We start from the raw sequence: 15,536 nt of genomic DNA, 5'->3' as shown, positions 1-15,536 counted from the left end.
TAAATTTCGACGAAAAATATCCGATGGCAATTCATTTCATCAGGATACCATTGAAATAGTGAAGTTTACAAGTCATTCTCGTCGATATTACAACAAATTTTGTTAGATCATGAGTGCTATATAACTTGATATAGGACACATGGTGTGTGGTCTCACAAAATCTAGGGGTAAATAGGTTGAGTATGAAAATTTAAAGCTGTTAAGATATAGTCATGGAAACAGAGTACAATGAACTTAAGAGATTCTTGTAGCTAATTCTGACATACTTGTATGGAGATTCCAAGTACAAGAACGAATTTGTTTTTTATTGACACATTTTGTTTTGTCCTGAACATGGAATCTTAAACAGTGTCTTTTTTGCTAGAAGTGAATGGATGAGCCACAATCTTAATAATTGGGCAAGATGATGATGATGCTACTCTCACTCTCCCAGTAGCAAACAATATGAACAAAATGGACAAAAAAACATAGAAGAAACACACAAAAGCATATTTTTTCAAGCACCGGGTTTCAAATGGTAAAAGGATTAGCTAGAAATAAATCAGTTTTAAGATTTCTCTACACTCCGCGAGATGGCTAAGCTAATCAGCTTTCTTCAATTTTTAGCAGAGCGTCATGTGTTACCTTGAGATCTTCATCCATTCTTTGACTTGTCAGCGCAGGGATATTCATTTGTGCAATCTTCGTCAGTTCTACTTATTTCATATAACTCTATCACGGATGCAGTTATATGCGTGTTCCCGGATGTCATGAGCTAATTTCATCTCATAAATTTAAGAGATCCTGTAAGTATAATACATAAAAAAAAAAAGAAGCAGCTAAATTACAGTTGAACCACTGATTCAATTCAAAACAATAATTTCATGTCATAAAGAGTAAGTCAGAGCAAATGATTACCCAAGTTTCCATCGGACAACACTATTAATAAACATGAAGACAATATGTAAATGAATTCATCAATCTAAGATTACACCTTTGATTCATTACCACGCCATAAAGTAAAGGCCAAGGGAGTAAAAGAACGTTCCCTTATTAAAGCAATGATAACAGTATACTTGAATACACGATTCCAAACTGAAATCCAAAGGAAAACTAAACTACCCAGGACAAATCAAGAATCCAACCAAAATAATCCACTATTTCAGACACTAGCATATTGTCCCCTCGGACTATCCACAACATTAAGCAATGACCCGTATGGCGAATCTTCCAAAGAATCCTCAGGCGCCCTCAAAATCGCGTGAAAAAATATCACCAAGGCCCCAATTATCAAAGCAAGGAACAGACTTAACCAAGCTTTAGTCCAGAAGAGCGCACCCAATGTCAGTACGGCAAGAAAACCCACAACTATTTTTTGGTCAATATCGTATTCAAGGAGAGTTAAAGGCTCGTCGCGAAAGAAAACTAAGTATGTCCAGGCCGCAAAGATGCAGAGGAAAAGAATCAGGTTGAGCGGGTGGGTGATGAGGGCCAGGAGGAAGATGGCAAGAATGAGGAGAGCGTAGTTTGGAAGGAAGAAACCGAGATTTTGAGTGAGGCGATAGGAGGATTCGGAGAGGGAGATGGGGATTCTGAGAGATGATGGGTCTAGGAATTGTCGCCATGTGCGTAGCCCAGCGGCAGACGTGGTGACGCCGGACGGTGGAGGCGGCGATGACATTGGGAATTCTTGGAAATTTCGTTCGGTAAAACTGGGGAGAATACAGTGACACGAGAATGCGAGAAAATCTCCATTCCATTCCCCCTAAAAAGGGTAAAAACAATATTATTTTGATTGAAAATTATTAATGATCCTAATCAGTTTATCTTATTTCATTTGGGTCCTCGTAATTGTATTGCTATTGCAGCCTTTTGGATAGTTTCTAAAAATATGTAATCCCCAAGAAAAAAAATATATCTATGTGAGAATGATATTTATATTTCAAAAATTTATAATAATGCTCTATTTTTGACATTTTTGAATAAAATGATTTTTACTTTCTTTTTTAACATAAAATGATTTTTACTTGATCCTTGTTCCTTCTTTATTTTTTTCCCGGGCGTTTATGTTCTACTTGAAGTAAATTTATCGCCTAAAATAAAATTGAGGGAAATGAATTAATAGAAAAAATTAACACACAAAATTTTAATTTTTGTCATTTGATAGGGTTACGTCCGTCCCCGACTCCATACATGAATGAATGACAAGATTAATTAACACCTAATTATAAGCAAATCAATATTTTTAAATCCTTGAATCATTTCTTTATTTTTTTTGCCCCCCAAGAAAATACCTCTCATTCTAAAAATTGAGAAGAATGTGGTATTTCAAACTCATTCCCTCACCCACTTTACAGGGGCCGAAAAGAAACAACACATACAAATAAATACCTGCAGCAAAGTAGTATCAAAACTTAATTATCATACTAATGCAAGGAAAGAAGAGAATATGTACGTGGCCAGCACAAGAAACACCACCACAAATTGCATTGGTTCAGTTGCTTCCTCAATTTCAGGATTCTCCATACTGCTTCTCCGTGATGATCTGCCCAAGCTTTGTGTACAGAGCTTGCTGTTCCTCGAACGTAAGGTTCATCAATATCTACACCAAACCGAAAACATTTCTCACAATCATAATGAATGGACATTTAGATTACATTATGAATGGTCGCTGATATTTTTACCTGGTCCATGATCATCTCAATCGATAGACTTTGAGGCACGACAAATGAGTGGAGATAAATATATGCAAAGACAGCCATCACCATCTGCGAGTAGGTGAGCGTTAACCTCAGCACAGCCAAAATTTGGTAAAATGCTATGATTCAGTGAATTGTTGGCTAGAAGTGAGAGTAATTGTTGAACTATTCTCGTTTAGTAGCACCACTGTTCAACATCGTTTACAAGAAGAAATAAAAAATATTACGAAGGCTACAAAATGAGTTCTACTAACAGCTTAGGCTGATTATTTTTGTGAAGCAGGAAAGAATGCACCAGTGGATGCTACTGGAGTCTAAATCTCGGTTGCATGAGCGTGTGGTCTCAAGGTGGGGTGTGATAGGACCAACCTCATTTGTTTCTGACAAAGCAATACAACGACATGGCAAGAAAGTGATAAAAAAAAGCAGCGCTACAAATCCTATTTATGTAAAGAGGTACCATATCAAGGAAAAGGGGAACAAGAAGTTGCCATCCTCCTAAGTTACAGGACATTGAGAACTCTCCAGCCCATCATGACAGATGAGGATGAAATAAATTGCATCTAAAGGCAAAGAAACAGATGTATATGACTGGACTGGCTTTTAATTGTTGCTAAATTATTTTATCACCTCTTACCTTCTAAGATGGTCAAAATAATACATGAACACATAAAAGTTCCAAACCAAATAGAATGTGCGCATGTATAACTAAGTGTGCGTGAAAATCTGGTAAAAGACTTCATATAAATTTTAGAAAAGGATGGCGTAAAAAAGAAAGAGAAATAAATCAAACTTAGGCTCTAAGGATGCATTCCCATGAGTACAAAGGGCAAATAAATGTACCAAAGCAACAGTAAAAGCAAGCCTTCCTAGTGGTGAGGCATACTTGTGTAAAGCAACCATCTGTTTTTGTAATAAAACCGGCACCTTACCTGGCAATCCATCCTATCTGTGATCCCACCATGGCCAGGAATGCTATCACCAAAATCCTGTGACGGAGAAAATATACATATAAAGATAGGGTACATTACAAATTTTAACATTTAGAATAGGAACGTTCCACATTTGTCAAACCTTGATCTTGAAAGCCCTTTTAAAGCCACTGGCAAAAAATCCACCAAATGGTGCTATAATTGATGCAAAAAGACCGAGACAAAGTGCATGCCACTGTACAGGAAAAATAGAAATCTCTCTCCAAGGAAACTGGAAAAAAATTGAAGTGTGTAGCAGCTCATTAGTATCACATCCACTTTTCACATCTAAAATTGGAAGGATAGAACATAAAGAAAAAACAAAAGGTAAAAGAAAAATCGGATATAAACTTACCCATTCAGGAAACCACTCCGTTATAGCAAAAACTTCAGGTGTAAACAATGGACCAGAATCACAATGAAGCCAGCCAGTTGATAAATCCTGCACAATTCAGTCAATAGAAAGTTTAAATTTCTAGAAAACTGGTGAGTAAGTTTGAAAATACAGAAGATCGTTTGTAAGCCAGAAACAACCTTTCTAGGGCACGTCAACCATTGAAAGCGACCCATTAAGTTTGCAAGCTAAAAACAATTTAAAATTTAAATAAATTAACCACCCACAAAATTTTAAAAAGGACAGGCCAAGATTGACAGCGAAATACTCCATAAAAGCTCCACCGCTATATCAAAGATTTTCCATCATCTTAACTGTCTGCAAATAACTGGATGATTTCCTACCACAAAAGCAGAGATCACGGTGGTAACAGATGCCCCAATGAAGCCCTCCCATGTTTTCTTTGGTGACAACTTGATCAAAGGAGTTTTCCCGAAGAAGAACCCAAAAAAGTAAGCAGCAATATCATTTATAACAATAAGGGATGCCGGAAGAAGGAACCTGCATTGATGCCAATTGTGTTCAAAATTCTTTATAGAAGTTAATTAATCAGAAACATTATGTCCAATATATTAATTAGCGTAGGGTATTTATAAGGCCCAGAATCCAAATATCTGAGCTATGAAAAATGGAAGTCCTCAAAACATAAAAAAAGCAAGCATAAAGAAATGAGTGTCTACCAAACGGTCATAAAACAAGAAGTTTCTAAAAGAATTCAGTTAACTGAGCAAGACAACTGAAATATATTAGAGTACATATATGTGATCTGGCTGAAGTTGATTGGAGTCATCATAACAACACAAACCATTGTCTAATGAGAAAAACCATCAACCAGTAATTATCATCCATCACATTTAACTGTAAACAAGATCATATGAAAACCAAAGCTGCGTTACCAGAAAATTCCTTCGAAAATATTTGCCACTGTAAAAGCCGACTGAGTGAAAACCACAATCAAAATCATGTGTGTCCAAGCATATTGGCTGAATTGATACTTGTACATCTTCTTCTTTAGAGTGAGAATGAACCACATAAAACCTGATGTCGCAAAAGAAGAAAGCATTTAGTTTCATATTGACAGCCAAAAAAAGTCTGTCATTACGACTGAAATGACAGATAAATTTCTGAATACTTATAAAACAACATCAATTTGATGGGCACACAAGTACAACATAATATATTAGAAGAATAAATTAAAAATTAGATATATCAGATCATATATATAACAGTAAAGTGCAAGGTCAAGTTAGTACAAACCAGCAATATACAAAAAATAGCAGGTGACCATATGATACTTGATAAATCTGCTGACGATCTTATACAAAACTTTGTCTGTGGTGACAGTATTCACAAGCCTTTGACTCAGAATCCGCCCATAAACATATAGCATTGCAGTGAAGAAGAAGTACCTGAAAACAGAGGAATGTTAAACACTGGGAAAATTCATAATATAACTGCAGCAAAATCTTTGTTAATCACAATATAAAAGTCAAAAGCTGTCTACAAGGAAAATAAAAGTAAGGCAGCACAAGAAAAATAAAGATACTGATTTAGACATGTGATGACACAGGAGCCAAGAACATTAAGTGAATTTGAGGTAATTAAAAGCATGGGCACTAAGGTGCCTGGACTGGAATTGAAAAAATACATATCAAAACCTTCAGGGTTTTCATTCCGATAAAAAGCCAATAGAAAATTAAATGTGGGGGATCCTTCTTGAACAAATAAATTCAAGAAACATTAGCAAAATGGTGTCAATAACTCCAAGTTATGGGAAACATGAACTTGCACTGTTTTAATAATAAAATGATATCCTAATGGAGAAAGAAGATCTCGAGGCAAAAAAATCTGGACCACCCCACCAATTTAAGATCCTGAAACCAGGAAGGCGCCTGTCTTCATGTGCTCTTCTAAGTAAATTGAACAGCTCCTTTGCCATAAATATTTGTATAACCACGACCATAGCCCAGATATAAAGGTGGCCCATGTAAATTACAAAGACAAATCCTCCAATCATCCAGACAGATGAGTATGTGCGGATTAACATTGACTTGTACTTGTTATTATCATTAACAAGTAAATGGCTTCCATTTTCTTTATCAACTTCCGGAGGGACCTGGAATTATATAAAGGAAAAGACAAAGAAATAAGAATTTTAAAAGTTACAAGTAGGTAATCTTATCAGATTCAACAAAAGAAAAAAAAATAAATCAATCAGCTCTCTCACTATATCCATTTAACATTATTTAGCATGGTGCATAAAACTGATTCCCGAGAAGATCACCAACCTCATTTGAACCTCTTCGCCGACGTCTTGACGTGGACCCGCTAGTTGTTGACGGAAAACCAGAACCAGAATCCTTTTGCATCTTCTCTCTAAGATTTGAACTCCACTAAAAATGATTCACATAAATATATTAATCGCAATAAACCTTATGAGAAATAAAAACCAGCCACCACAAAATTTAGCCCCACTTGAACTTTGAGTAGCTGCAACAAGAGTAAACAAAGCCATATAAGAAACTGACCCTCACTCTTATTTATCTCAGCTTAAACTACGTACATAGCGAAGATTAATATAAAAAATAAGGAAAACTAGTAAACAATAGCAAATAAAAACATCTGACATTTATCCTTTTGTTTCTTTTTCATTATTTTTATTTTGTTCTTAATTCTTGATTACTATCCTATCCAAGCAAAACAAATACTGAATATTAAGTTAAGGAACAGATAGACAAACTACACGGGAAGCTAAAAAAGTCGTAAACTTCAAAACATGTTCTTAGTTGAATATTAATTATGATATAATAACTATATATCATGTTTCCTATCAATTCTAGTACAAAAAATGAATTAAGGTAATTAAAGATTTTCTTAAAAACAACACTTATGAAACACACATTCTCAGGTACATTCAAACATGATACGAATAAAGTATAGACATAAAATTATTTTCTTTACAGCAATGGTGTAGCAATTAAGGATTAAAAACAGCTAACAATTGCATCTTGATAAGAAAATATTAGAGTTAAACCAAATCCACAATAAAGAAAAAACAATTTATAAAGCCTGTGACAGATCACCGGAGGCCAAGAGGAATCGAGGACCATTCATCACACCCCAAAAAACCATAAGAAAACGTACCAAAAAACCAATCGAGAAGGAAGCGTCAATGATAGATAAAAGAGCGAGAGAGATTGGCGCTTCCTGAGTATGTGGTGTGTTTGAAGGGGTGCGAGTGTGGGGACTAATTGGTGCAATTTCGTAAAAGATTTGAGATAATGTCCTCCTAAGTTTTGGCTATAATGAATTTTGACCTTCTCATTTAAAAGAAAATTTAAGATATTGGGATTAAAGTGAAGAAGATGGAGCTTCAATCGTTAATTTTGGCACAATTTAAATGTGTAGGTTTGCATCCCAAATCTAATAAAATAGATGATCAAGATTAGTCTATACATATAAAGACCCCACTTTTTAAAAAAAAAAAAATTGTATGTATAACAAGATCTTACTCGTTGAAATGAAGTGAAAACAGTACCACACAGATAAAATCTCATTAACCGGAATCACCTTTATATCTGGAGAATCTAAGGTAGAAGAAAAACTGAAAAAGTGAAGGGCATAAAGTAGAAAAGACACAAAATTGGATGCTCCTTGTTTGAAACTTTATACTCTAAATTTCAATTTAATTAGGAGTTATCGATTTCAGCAGACAAACGTGGGAAAAAAGTGAACGACAAATTTAACGAGCGGCGGAGCCAAGACTTGATCGGGATCAATATGATGTAATTCTTGCTCACATATACAAAATTATTAAATTCTCAAAAATAGAAAAGAAGTAACATCCTGAGAAATGGATCACCGTCCAAGCTAAAAACAACTCAGATTTCAAGCTCGATCGACTTCTCATTTCCCGAGATAGGATTCTCCCTGGGACGTACTAGAAACCATCCAATTTTGGTTGAGAGTGAGACAAGAATACATTTTCAGCCATCGACCCACACTGCAAGAAAACGCCGAGTTTCATGATTTTGTGGGCAGTGCCTTCCAAGTCCTTAATCTTGAAAGTTATGCAGCTGAAGTGGACCGGAAATATGGAGATCTCCAGAGTGCTTTCTAACAATTACCTCTCCGATCCGGTCTATAGTTGTCACAGCAAGGAAATAACCGAGGTCTTTAGACGCCTTCTTGATGGAAAAGTCATTCATGAGCTGAATTATTATGGCCCTTTGAAGCATCAAACATTTGGAATCCAGATTCTCAGCCCGTATCACGACATTCCATGACAACTGAGATTTTAAATACATTTTTTTCTGGATATCACCTATCATGTGCAGAACATGTGGGAGAAAACTCTGAATTGGTAGCTGTGGCACATGATCGTCATAATGCCGTATGATTGCAATAATATGTGGGGATCGATTTTGTGATTCTAGCAAAATGTCTTACAATACGTGTAGATAGTTAAAGAAGAGTGGCTAAAATTAAATGATAACTGCAGGATACAAGAGTGGCGCAAGCACCAAGAAAGATAAGTTGGACCTAAGTTCATATCACGACCAAATAAATGGTATAATTAGGAAAAAATGTGGAGTGGTCACCATGTTAGAACTTAATATTCCTACCATTATGTTTTCAATCTTAAAGTATGAAGCAAATATTTTAATGGCACTCAAAGTCTTATTCTAAGTTCTGAAACGGATCCATATTCGTTTTTTTTTTTTTGGGTAAAAGCCGAACTCCACGATAGTTAGGTGAACCCAAAGAAACAGCAGACCTTCACATTTTGTTTGAATCGGTGCTGGAGATAAACCCAACCTAGAACTAGATAAAAACCCTCAAAGCAGTTGGAAGAATTCGTCTATTACTATGATAGATAGTGATCTAACCGATCTTCACAGAAGTTCTAATCATCAGAGACTCGTTATAAAGACTTAACCACATAGTCAATAATTTAATTCAAAAGGATGTCAAAACCTGAGACATGAGCAACGAAAGATAAAACTCAAAGAATCCTCCACTATCAATTACTACAAAGAGGAAAAAGACTAAGATTAATCGGAGCCACGGTTTGACATTAGCATAACATTTCTTTTCCCTCAAAATAGTATTACTGACAGCTGGAAAACCGAAAACACCATGAAACCATACAATAGTTCGGCCACTGCTAACACAAAACAGATGGCAAATAATTCGATTTTCATTTATCCGGATTGTTGTTGTCGGTCTTGACAAACATTATGTAAGCCTAAAGCGTAATATAAAGGTATCATAACACAATCACGTTGATTCTTTTTAATCAAGATGCCAAAGAAATTTCTAAGTAGGCGGGAGTTACATATCAACGTAATAATCCAAACTAAAGGCTTTTGAATACCGAACAAATTACAAAACAAGAAAGAAATAGAAAATGGTGGACAAAAAAATAATAAAGAAATATACATAAAGATGAAGAGCAGAGAAAAAAGAAGGAGAATGAAAAAACATAAAGATGAAGAGGAGAGAAAAAAGGAGAATGAAAAAAGCATACACGAGTCGCGCAAGCACAATCAGAAAATAGATTGAAATACACAATTAGAAAAACAACATAAGTTAACGGTGACAGGCAATACCCAGAAGATGACAAAAAATAAAAACCGATCAAGGTGAAACTGAAAACAGAATACAGTAAAGATTCGATCTTGCACTATTTTGTAAACAACTACATGAAGGCAGCAGAAATCCATATGTACTAAATGATGAAAACCAAATTTTAGCTCCTTTCTTGTAATTTTTTGAATCAAATCCAGACGGCACAATATATCTGCTGTCTATATAGATTAAATATGAAAATATCAGCATACCCATTCAAGAAACAGAAAAATTTCATGCCTAAAACAGTTTATTGGATGATATTATTGCACATACATCAAGTTTGTATGTGATGACTGGAGTAGAGAATGATGCTGCCCAACTCAAAGATTGTGGATTAGTTCTCCTGTCAATTTTTAGAACCCAGAAATAAGTCTCATGACATATAGCATGCTTGGCTCAAATGTTATGTTCATGTCACAGTCTTGAAAAGTCTTATTTTTTGCCGTGATGCCACCAAGACTTAACGTGTCTCAAATTTATCCTCACTTATCGTAAAACAACGAGAATATATTTTGTGTATTCTTGTAAGATCAGCTGCGCTCACAGTATACAAGTGCCCCGGTAAAGCTAGTGGAATATTGTCACCAATATCCTCGCTAACCTCTTCTACTGCAGCTGCCTCTCTGAGCTTTCCTTCCTTCCATAAACTCTTTACAAGCATTTCTTTGGAGGCAGCATCAGTCATAAATCCGGAATTCCTCATGTCCTCAAAGGCCCTCAAAGCAAGAGCAGCTCTTCCACACTTACAATAAGCACATATGAGGATCTTGAACATGTAAGCATCAGGCTCCAAGTCACTCTGTCGTACCAGCCCAAAAAGTCGTTGCACTGTCTTCATGTCTCCTTGAAGTGCATAATGATGCATCAAGCCAGAAAAGGTCTGTAAATCTGGGAAAATCCCATGCATAATCATCTCCTCGAGTATATCCATGGCTTCAGTGTTCATCTCACACTTTGCCAATGTCCTCAAAAGAGATGAATAAAGAACCAGTTGACTGTTTTGTGACAAAGGACCACAAATGGTCTCGGCATTGTGAAAAATGTTTAAAGCAGCATCACCCTTTCTGGAAAACCCGTAGAAATCAATAACTAATCTAATTGTGCTGAACGACAATATCATATCCTCCTTTCTTATCTTAAACAAGAGTTGATCAACCAACTGGACACAACCATGGCGAGCCAACTTTGTAATCATCCTCGATATCGTGTAAACATCATGAACATATCCAGGCTGATGAGCAACCCAACAGAAGAACAGCCATGCTGTTTCAGGTGAATTAAATTTTCTGATTAACTTGCAGGCTAATCGATTGGTCCACACAAAGTTTGCATCTTCCAACGCAGACACCTCTTCAGGGCCCCATTGCTGCAAGGCACTTGCCAAAGCAGCTGGATCCAACCATGGTTTCAATTGAAATTCAGCAACGTCGTCCTGATTAACACTACCAGAACCCTCATCCTCATCATCGATATCATCCTCATGGCTAATTACTGAATAACCTATACTCTTAATCCTCTCATCTGGCATCAATTCCAGAAGTAATTCCTCCTTGTCATCAAGAAAGCCAAACTCCTTCATTTTCTGCAAAGACAATAGCATTGCTCGGCCAGGCAATATACCATCAGCTTGCATCTCGTGGAGCAAAGTCTTGGCAGTTTCTAACTGGTCAGTGCGAGCAAAAGCCTTCACCAATGTAGAATACTGCTTTAAAGTACGCCTGACTCTCATCAGCGGCAGCATCTCAAAAATCTCAAGTGCTGAATCTAAATATTCAAACTTAACTAGGTGCTCTATAATAATTGTATACGTTCTGCAATTAGGAAGTGCCCCTTCCTCTATCATTTTACATAACAGCTTCACAGCATCTGAATCCAAACCCTTGTCAACAAAAAGCTTCATCACAAGATTATATGACTCAGTACAAGGATGCTTATCTAAGGTGGCTCTCCACTCCTCCCAAACACTGATAACCTCGTCAAGATTAGCTGCGGCAACATACCATCTCATGCGATCCATGAAACTAACGGGAAACACATTAACGAACTTTCCTGAATTCATAGCATCAACCAATGCCCGAAGTTTAGCTGTTTGGCCAGATTTAGCAAGAATCTTGGCCAATGCATGAAGGGTGTGTTTCGTATGGGTGAAATGTGGAACTTTTCTAAGAGCCTCGATCAAATACAGCGCAGAGTCTGGCGAGGGAGCAGAACAGAGAGCATTGGCTACCACAAAAGAACCCACTCCAGGACAGCTTAAAAGGTTCACAAAAGAGCTTTCAGGTGAATATGAACGGAGACACAGCCTTATTGAATCGATGAGCTTGGCCCTTTCGAGGTACAAATCTACCTTGTTCACTTCCCGAGTAGTTCCAGAAAAATGGCATGCTTGCGAGGGAAAATTCTTGGAAAATTTATTTATAATGTACAGTCTCTTAAAATTCATAACAGAGGTAACCAAATCTCGAGCAAATTAACGATTTTTCCTTCTCTCCCTGAAAAAACAAAGAGAAGATATTAACTGTGCCAGTGAAAACAAGAAAACAGAGCAAAAGTCATATTAAAGCTTTTCAAAAAACAACAAAACAAGAAAGAAGTAGAAAATGGAGAACATAAAATAATAATAATTATTGTTTATTGTTACAAAGAAATTAAAACACAACGAGAAGAAAAAAGAAACTAAATAAAGGAGAATAAAATCCCAGAAAGCACACACAAACACAGTCGCGAGCGTACAATCAGAAAAAATATCGAAAAAAATAAAACACAAAAATGAAGCCAAATCAAGTTAATAAGACAGGTAAAACCCAGAAGATGACAAAAACAACAAACCCAACTCTATGTGAACAGGGAATAAAATAAAGATTCAATCTTGCTCTATCTCTGAAGCAATCACACGAAAGCAGCAGAAATTCATTTGTATTAACTAATGAAAACAAATTTTAACTCGATAAGACTGGAAATGGATACAATGAAGAAAAAATTAAGATAGATCCCAAGAGTTGATGCAACAAAACTGGTTATAGAAAGAACGCAGCTAGCATCCTTGCAAGTCTCCTCTTTAAACCCTCTAAAACTTGCTTGGTACTATAGGTTTTCTGACGTGTGCAAACAAAGAGGGTGGCACTGTTTTTTATTCCGAAAACACAATTTGTGCCTGAAAATTTTGAAATTATGAAATCACCCACAGGTTTTAGGTGGAATACATTTTGTTCCCAATTTGCCATTCCACTTTTGAGACCAAAGCGGAAAAAGGGGAAAAGACTTTTCGAAACATTTCATTTCTACGAGCATTTTATTCAATTATTTCAAAAAAAAATTTGTCTCATTTAAAATTTATGTGTTAAATTATGTCCTGATGCCACTAAGAAAAGAAGTTTTCACAATCAATTATATTTGGATCCGATTGTAAATATAGTATTTCTGCTTCTTCTTTATTTCTACTTATATAGAACTACTTTGTTTTTTGGTTTCTGACAAAGTAATAAATAGATACACCGTATACATTTCGAAGTCGAAATAATTTTGGTAAGAAACAAGAACCATCCTGAAATGACAGGTATTAAACATGTAAATAACATGCAAGTTATTATCGAATATATTTTTTTGGACACAAATTCAAAACTCTTGATCCACATTATCCGAGATCAAATTTCAACTGACAGGAGTTCAGATGTGGAAGTCACATTATCAACAAAAATTCAGAAACAATTCACAGTCGTTCCCCTTCATATCCCCCTCCATGGATTGAGGTTAGAATAATCAAGTGTGAAGAATGAGGAGGAAGAGTTGGCCCCAACATGATATGCTTCTTGATTTGAGGGCAGAATTCTTTTACTTGAGAGGAATAAACCTTGAAGAGTGCGTAGCACCAATACCAGGTCTTCCGTGCTTGACCGGCTTGTATGAGATCGAGAACTCAGCAAGATAGTGGCCTATCATTTCAGGTTTGATTTCAACTGGATTAAAGGTTTTGCCATTGTAGACACCAAGGACACTTCCAATCATCTCAGGAACAATGATCATGTTTCGCAGGTGAGTTCGAACTAGAGCTGGTTTCTCACCTGGTGGGGCCTCACGTTTCTAAAACAGACATGGTATGGTCACATCAGTTTAACATAACCACAAGTATGCACAGATGGAAGAGTAGGAAAACTATTTATTCCAATTCCAATTTAATCAAAAAAGAAATAAAATTTGCAAACTAGTTATTCCAATTCCAGAAACTGCTAGAGGCACAAAAATTCAGTGATGTGAGTGAATCGCCTGTAAAACTTATGTACAAACGTGCCAGATTAACTCGCAAGATAAACAACTTGAGTGATACAAGGACCTCGAGAAATTGCACAAATCAGTAAACTAAAATTATGAGTTCCTAATTCAAAAAAAAAATGTTTCATTCCAAATGTGGAATACTTACAGCCTTCCGCAGCTTCTTGATCAAAGCCATTGGCTTCCTCTTCAGACCCCTCTGGAACCTGCCCATTTCATCATTCAGATAAGGATGGGATCAAATCTTAAATGCCAAATAAAATGTGCTGAAACAGACATTTTCACAATACATGCACCCATGACCCAACACAAGAGGTTCATAAAGGAAACAAGTTTTTAAGGGCAACATACTGTTCAGATTGAAATCATCCACAACAAATCAAATTCAGTAACAGGTTATAACACCTTTAACGTAGTTAGTTTAACAATGTTAATGGTTACAGCATAAAAGATGTCATAAAAGGGACCAGCTCACACGAACAATGCTAGATTTCATTAAAAAAACTGACACGATAAAAAAGAAATGAGCAGCATAAAGCAGCAACCACCTAAATTATAGAGTGGCACTAATGCACAAAGTCAAATAAAGAACGAACATCCACTAACAACATCCAAAATCTTACAGATTCGCCAGCTATGCCTGTTATACCGTACGATTCAAGTTCTTAAATTAAAAAATCAATTCAAAAAATCATATAATGCATAAACGAGACAAGAAAGATAAAGGAAAGAAACAAAATACCTTCTTCTGGCACGAGCATTGAATAGCCTGACGAGCTCGTCAGTCGACATATCAAGGAGGGTATCGAGATCTACACCTCTGAAGGTAAACTTCTTGAACGTCCTCTTCTTGGGCTGCCCGGCCACCACCTCTGTCTCGACGTCAGCCTGCACAACACACAGCATATACACATAATCGACCCATTTACACACATTGAGAGTCGAAGATGGACCAAACTAGTTACCATGGTTGAATTGAGAGGAAGCTCTGCGGTACGCCGCTAGGGTTTAGGGAGCAGGATTGAGGGTGAGAATGGATTAGTAGAGGGCGTTGTCGCCCAAGATGAAAGGGCCCAGTGTTTTGTCCACGTCTTATTAAAGCCCGATAGTCATTTTCATTTCCAAGGATAAGTCTTCGCAAGTAAAAAATTATCCACCATAAATCAAAATATTGTTATTTTATCAAAAGCACCACTCAAAGCGGTTATAATTTACAATAATCTCCAACGTTTTCTTATGTCAATTTTTATAATAATTAATAATTGTCCAATATTCAAACATGGATTAAGACACGACCAAAGCTTTGATTTCGATGTTTCGAGTCCGAAGCACCCAACATATGTTTCTTGGTTATCCTATATATCAATATATCAAACTATTTAGCATGATGTCAGCAATCAAATATATATATATTTTTTTATTTATTTATTTATTTATATATAAATATATAATATGTTTCTTGGTTATCCTATATATCAATATGTCAAACTATTTAGCATGATGTCAGCAATCAAATATATATTTCGTGTCTGCATAAACATAATTGACAAAAACCTTCTTTGAGACGGTCTCACGGGTCATATTTGTGAG

General features: G+C 36.1%; 4 protein-coding genes across 9 annotated transcripts; all 4 read right to left on the bottom strand.

Annotated features, from left to right (window-relative positions):
• Window positions 1-284: 284 nt before the first annotated feature.
• Window positions 285-7,451, bottom strand: LOC140835200 (phosphatidate cytidylyltransferase 1). Of its 6 annotated transcripts, XR_012118858.1 has the most exons (13): window positions 7,188-7,447; window positions 6,332-6,533; window positions 5,906-6,159; window positions 5,301-5,452; window positions 4,940-5,081; window positions 4,388-4,544; window positions 4,184-4,231; window positions 4,005-4,091; window positions 3,753-3,881; window positions 3,611-3,667; window positions 2,664-2,747; window positions 2,435-2,581; window positions 285-783 (listed from the first exon to the last, which is right to left on the bottom strand). XR_012118858.1 is itself a non-coding variant. In XM_073200647.1 (12 exons), exons 2-12 carry the CDS (start codon window positions 6,410-6,412, stop codon window positions 2,492-2,494), a joined length of 1,281 nt encoding a protein of 426 aa, XP_073056748.1. In that variant the 5' UTR covers window positions 6,413-6,533; window positions 7,188-7,447; the 3' UTR covers window positions 2,238-2,491. The 6 variants fall into 6 exon arrangements, 5 of the variants coding, with proteins under 5 accessions (XP_073056748.1, XP_073056750.1, XP_073056749.1 ...); XM_073200647.1 differs by lacking the exon at window positions 285-783 and having other exon boundaries at window positions 2,238-2,581; XM_073200649.1 differs by lacking the exon at window positions 285-783 and having other exon boundaries at window positions 2,238-2,581; window positions 6,332-6,436.
• On the bottom strand, window positions 926-1,944 carry LOC140835201 (PRA1 family protein D-like). Its single transcript, XM_073200652.1, has one exon. The coding sequence runs from the start codon at window positions 1,658-1,660 to the stop codon at window positions 1,142-1,144; it is 519 nt and encodes a 172-aa protein (XP_073056753.1). The 5' UTR covers window positions 1,661-1,944; the 3' UTR covers window positions 926-1,141.
• Window positions 7,452-9,770: 2,319 nt separating the features above from the next.
• Window positions 9,771-12,935, bottom strand: LOC140835199 (pentatricopeptide repeat-containing protein At5g66631). Its single transcript, XM_073200645.1, has 2 exons — window positions 12,692-12,935; window positions 9,771-12,169 (listed from the first exon to the last, which is right to left on the bottom strand). Exon 2 carries the CDS (start codon window positions 12,118-12,120, stop codon window positions 10,138-10,140), a length of 1,983 nt encoding a protein of 660 aa, XP_073056746.1. The 5' UTR covers window positions 12,121-12,169; window positions 12,692-12,935; the 3' UTR covers window positions 9,771-10,137.
• A 314-nt stretch (window positions 12,936-13,249) lies between these two features.
• Window positions 13,250-15,064, bottom strand: LOC140835198 (small ribosomal subunit protein uS19-like). Its single transcript, XM_073200644.1, has 4 exons — window positions 14,912-15,064; window positions 14,689-14,834; window positions 14,095-14,152; window positions 13,250-13,757 (listed from the first exon to the last, which is right to left on the bottom strand). Exons 1-4 carry the CDS (start codon window positions 14,912-14,914, stop codon window positions 13,509-13,511), a joined length of 456 nt encoding a protein of 151 aa, XP_073056745.1. The 5' UTR covers window positions 14,915-15,064; the 3' UTR covers window positions 13,250-13,508.
• Between the last annotated feature and the right edge of the window lie 472 nt (window positions 15,065-15,536).

The sequence above is a fragment of the Primulina eburnea genome, chromosome 6 (genome assembly GCF_022965805.1).
Source record: "Primulina eburnea isolate SZY01 chromosome 6, ASM2296580v1, whole genome shotgun sequence".
Taxonomy (NCBI): domain Eukaryota; kingdom Viridiplantae; phylum Streptophyta; class Magnoliopsida; order Lamiales; family Gesneriaceae; genus Primulina; species Primulina eburnea.
Note: the sequence above shows the minus strand (reverse complement) of the source record. Positions and strands in the feature narration are given on the sequence as shown.

What these genes read in the sequence shown, in the direction of transcription:
- LOC140835201 (XM_073200652.1), bottom strand. Translation starts at nt 1,660, where the DNA reads ATGTCATCGCCGCCTCCACCGTCCGGCGTCACCACGTCTGCCGCTGGG.
- LOC140835200 (XM_073200647.1), bottom strand. Translation starts at nt 6,412, where the DNA reads ATGCAAAAGGATTCTGGTTCTGGTTTTCCGTCAACAACTAGCGGGTCC. An exon ending in ATTTTCGAAGGAATTTTCTG is followed by an intron (nt 4,545 to 4,939) that starts GTAACGCAGCTT and finishes GCATCAATGCAG; the next exon opens with GTTCCTTCTTCCGGCATCCC. An exon ending in CCGTGATCTCTGCTTTTGTG is followed by an intron (nt 4,232 to 4,387) that starts GTAGGAAATCAT and finishes AATTGTTTTTAG; the next exon opens with CTTGCAAACTTAATGGGTCG.
- LOC140835199 (XM_073200645.1), bottom strand. Translation starts at nt 12,120, where the DNA reads ATGAATTTTAAGAGACTGTACATTATAAATAAATTTTCCAAGAATTTT.
- LOC140835198 (XM_073200644.1), bottom strand. An exon ending in AATGCTCGTGCCAGAAGAAG is followed by an intron (nt 14,153 to 14,688) that starts GTATTTTGTTTC and finishes TGAAATGGGCAG; the next exon opens with GTTCCAGAGGGGTCTGAAGA. An exon ending in TCAAGAAGCTGCGGAAGGCT is followed by an intron (nt 13,758 to 14,094) that starts GTAAGTATTCCA and finishes TGTCTGTTTTAG; the next exon opens with AAACGTGAGGCCCCACCAGG.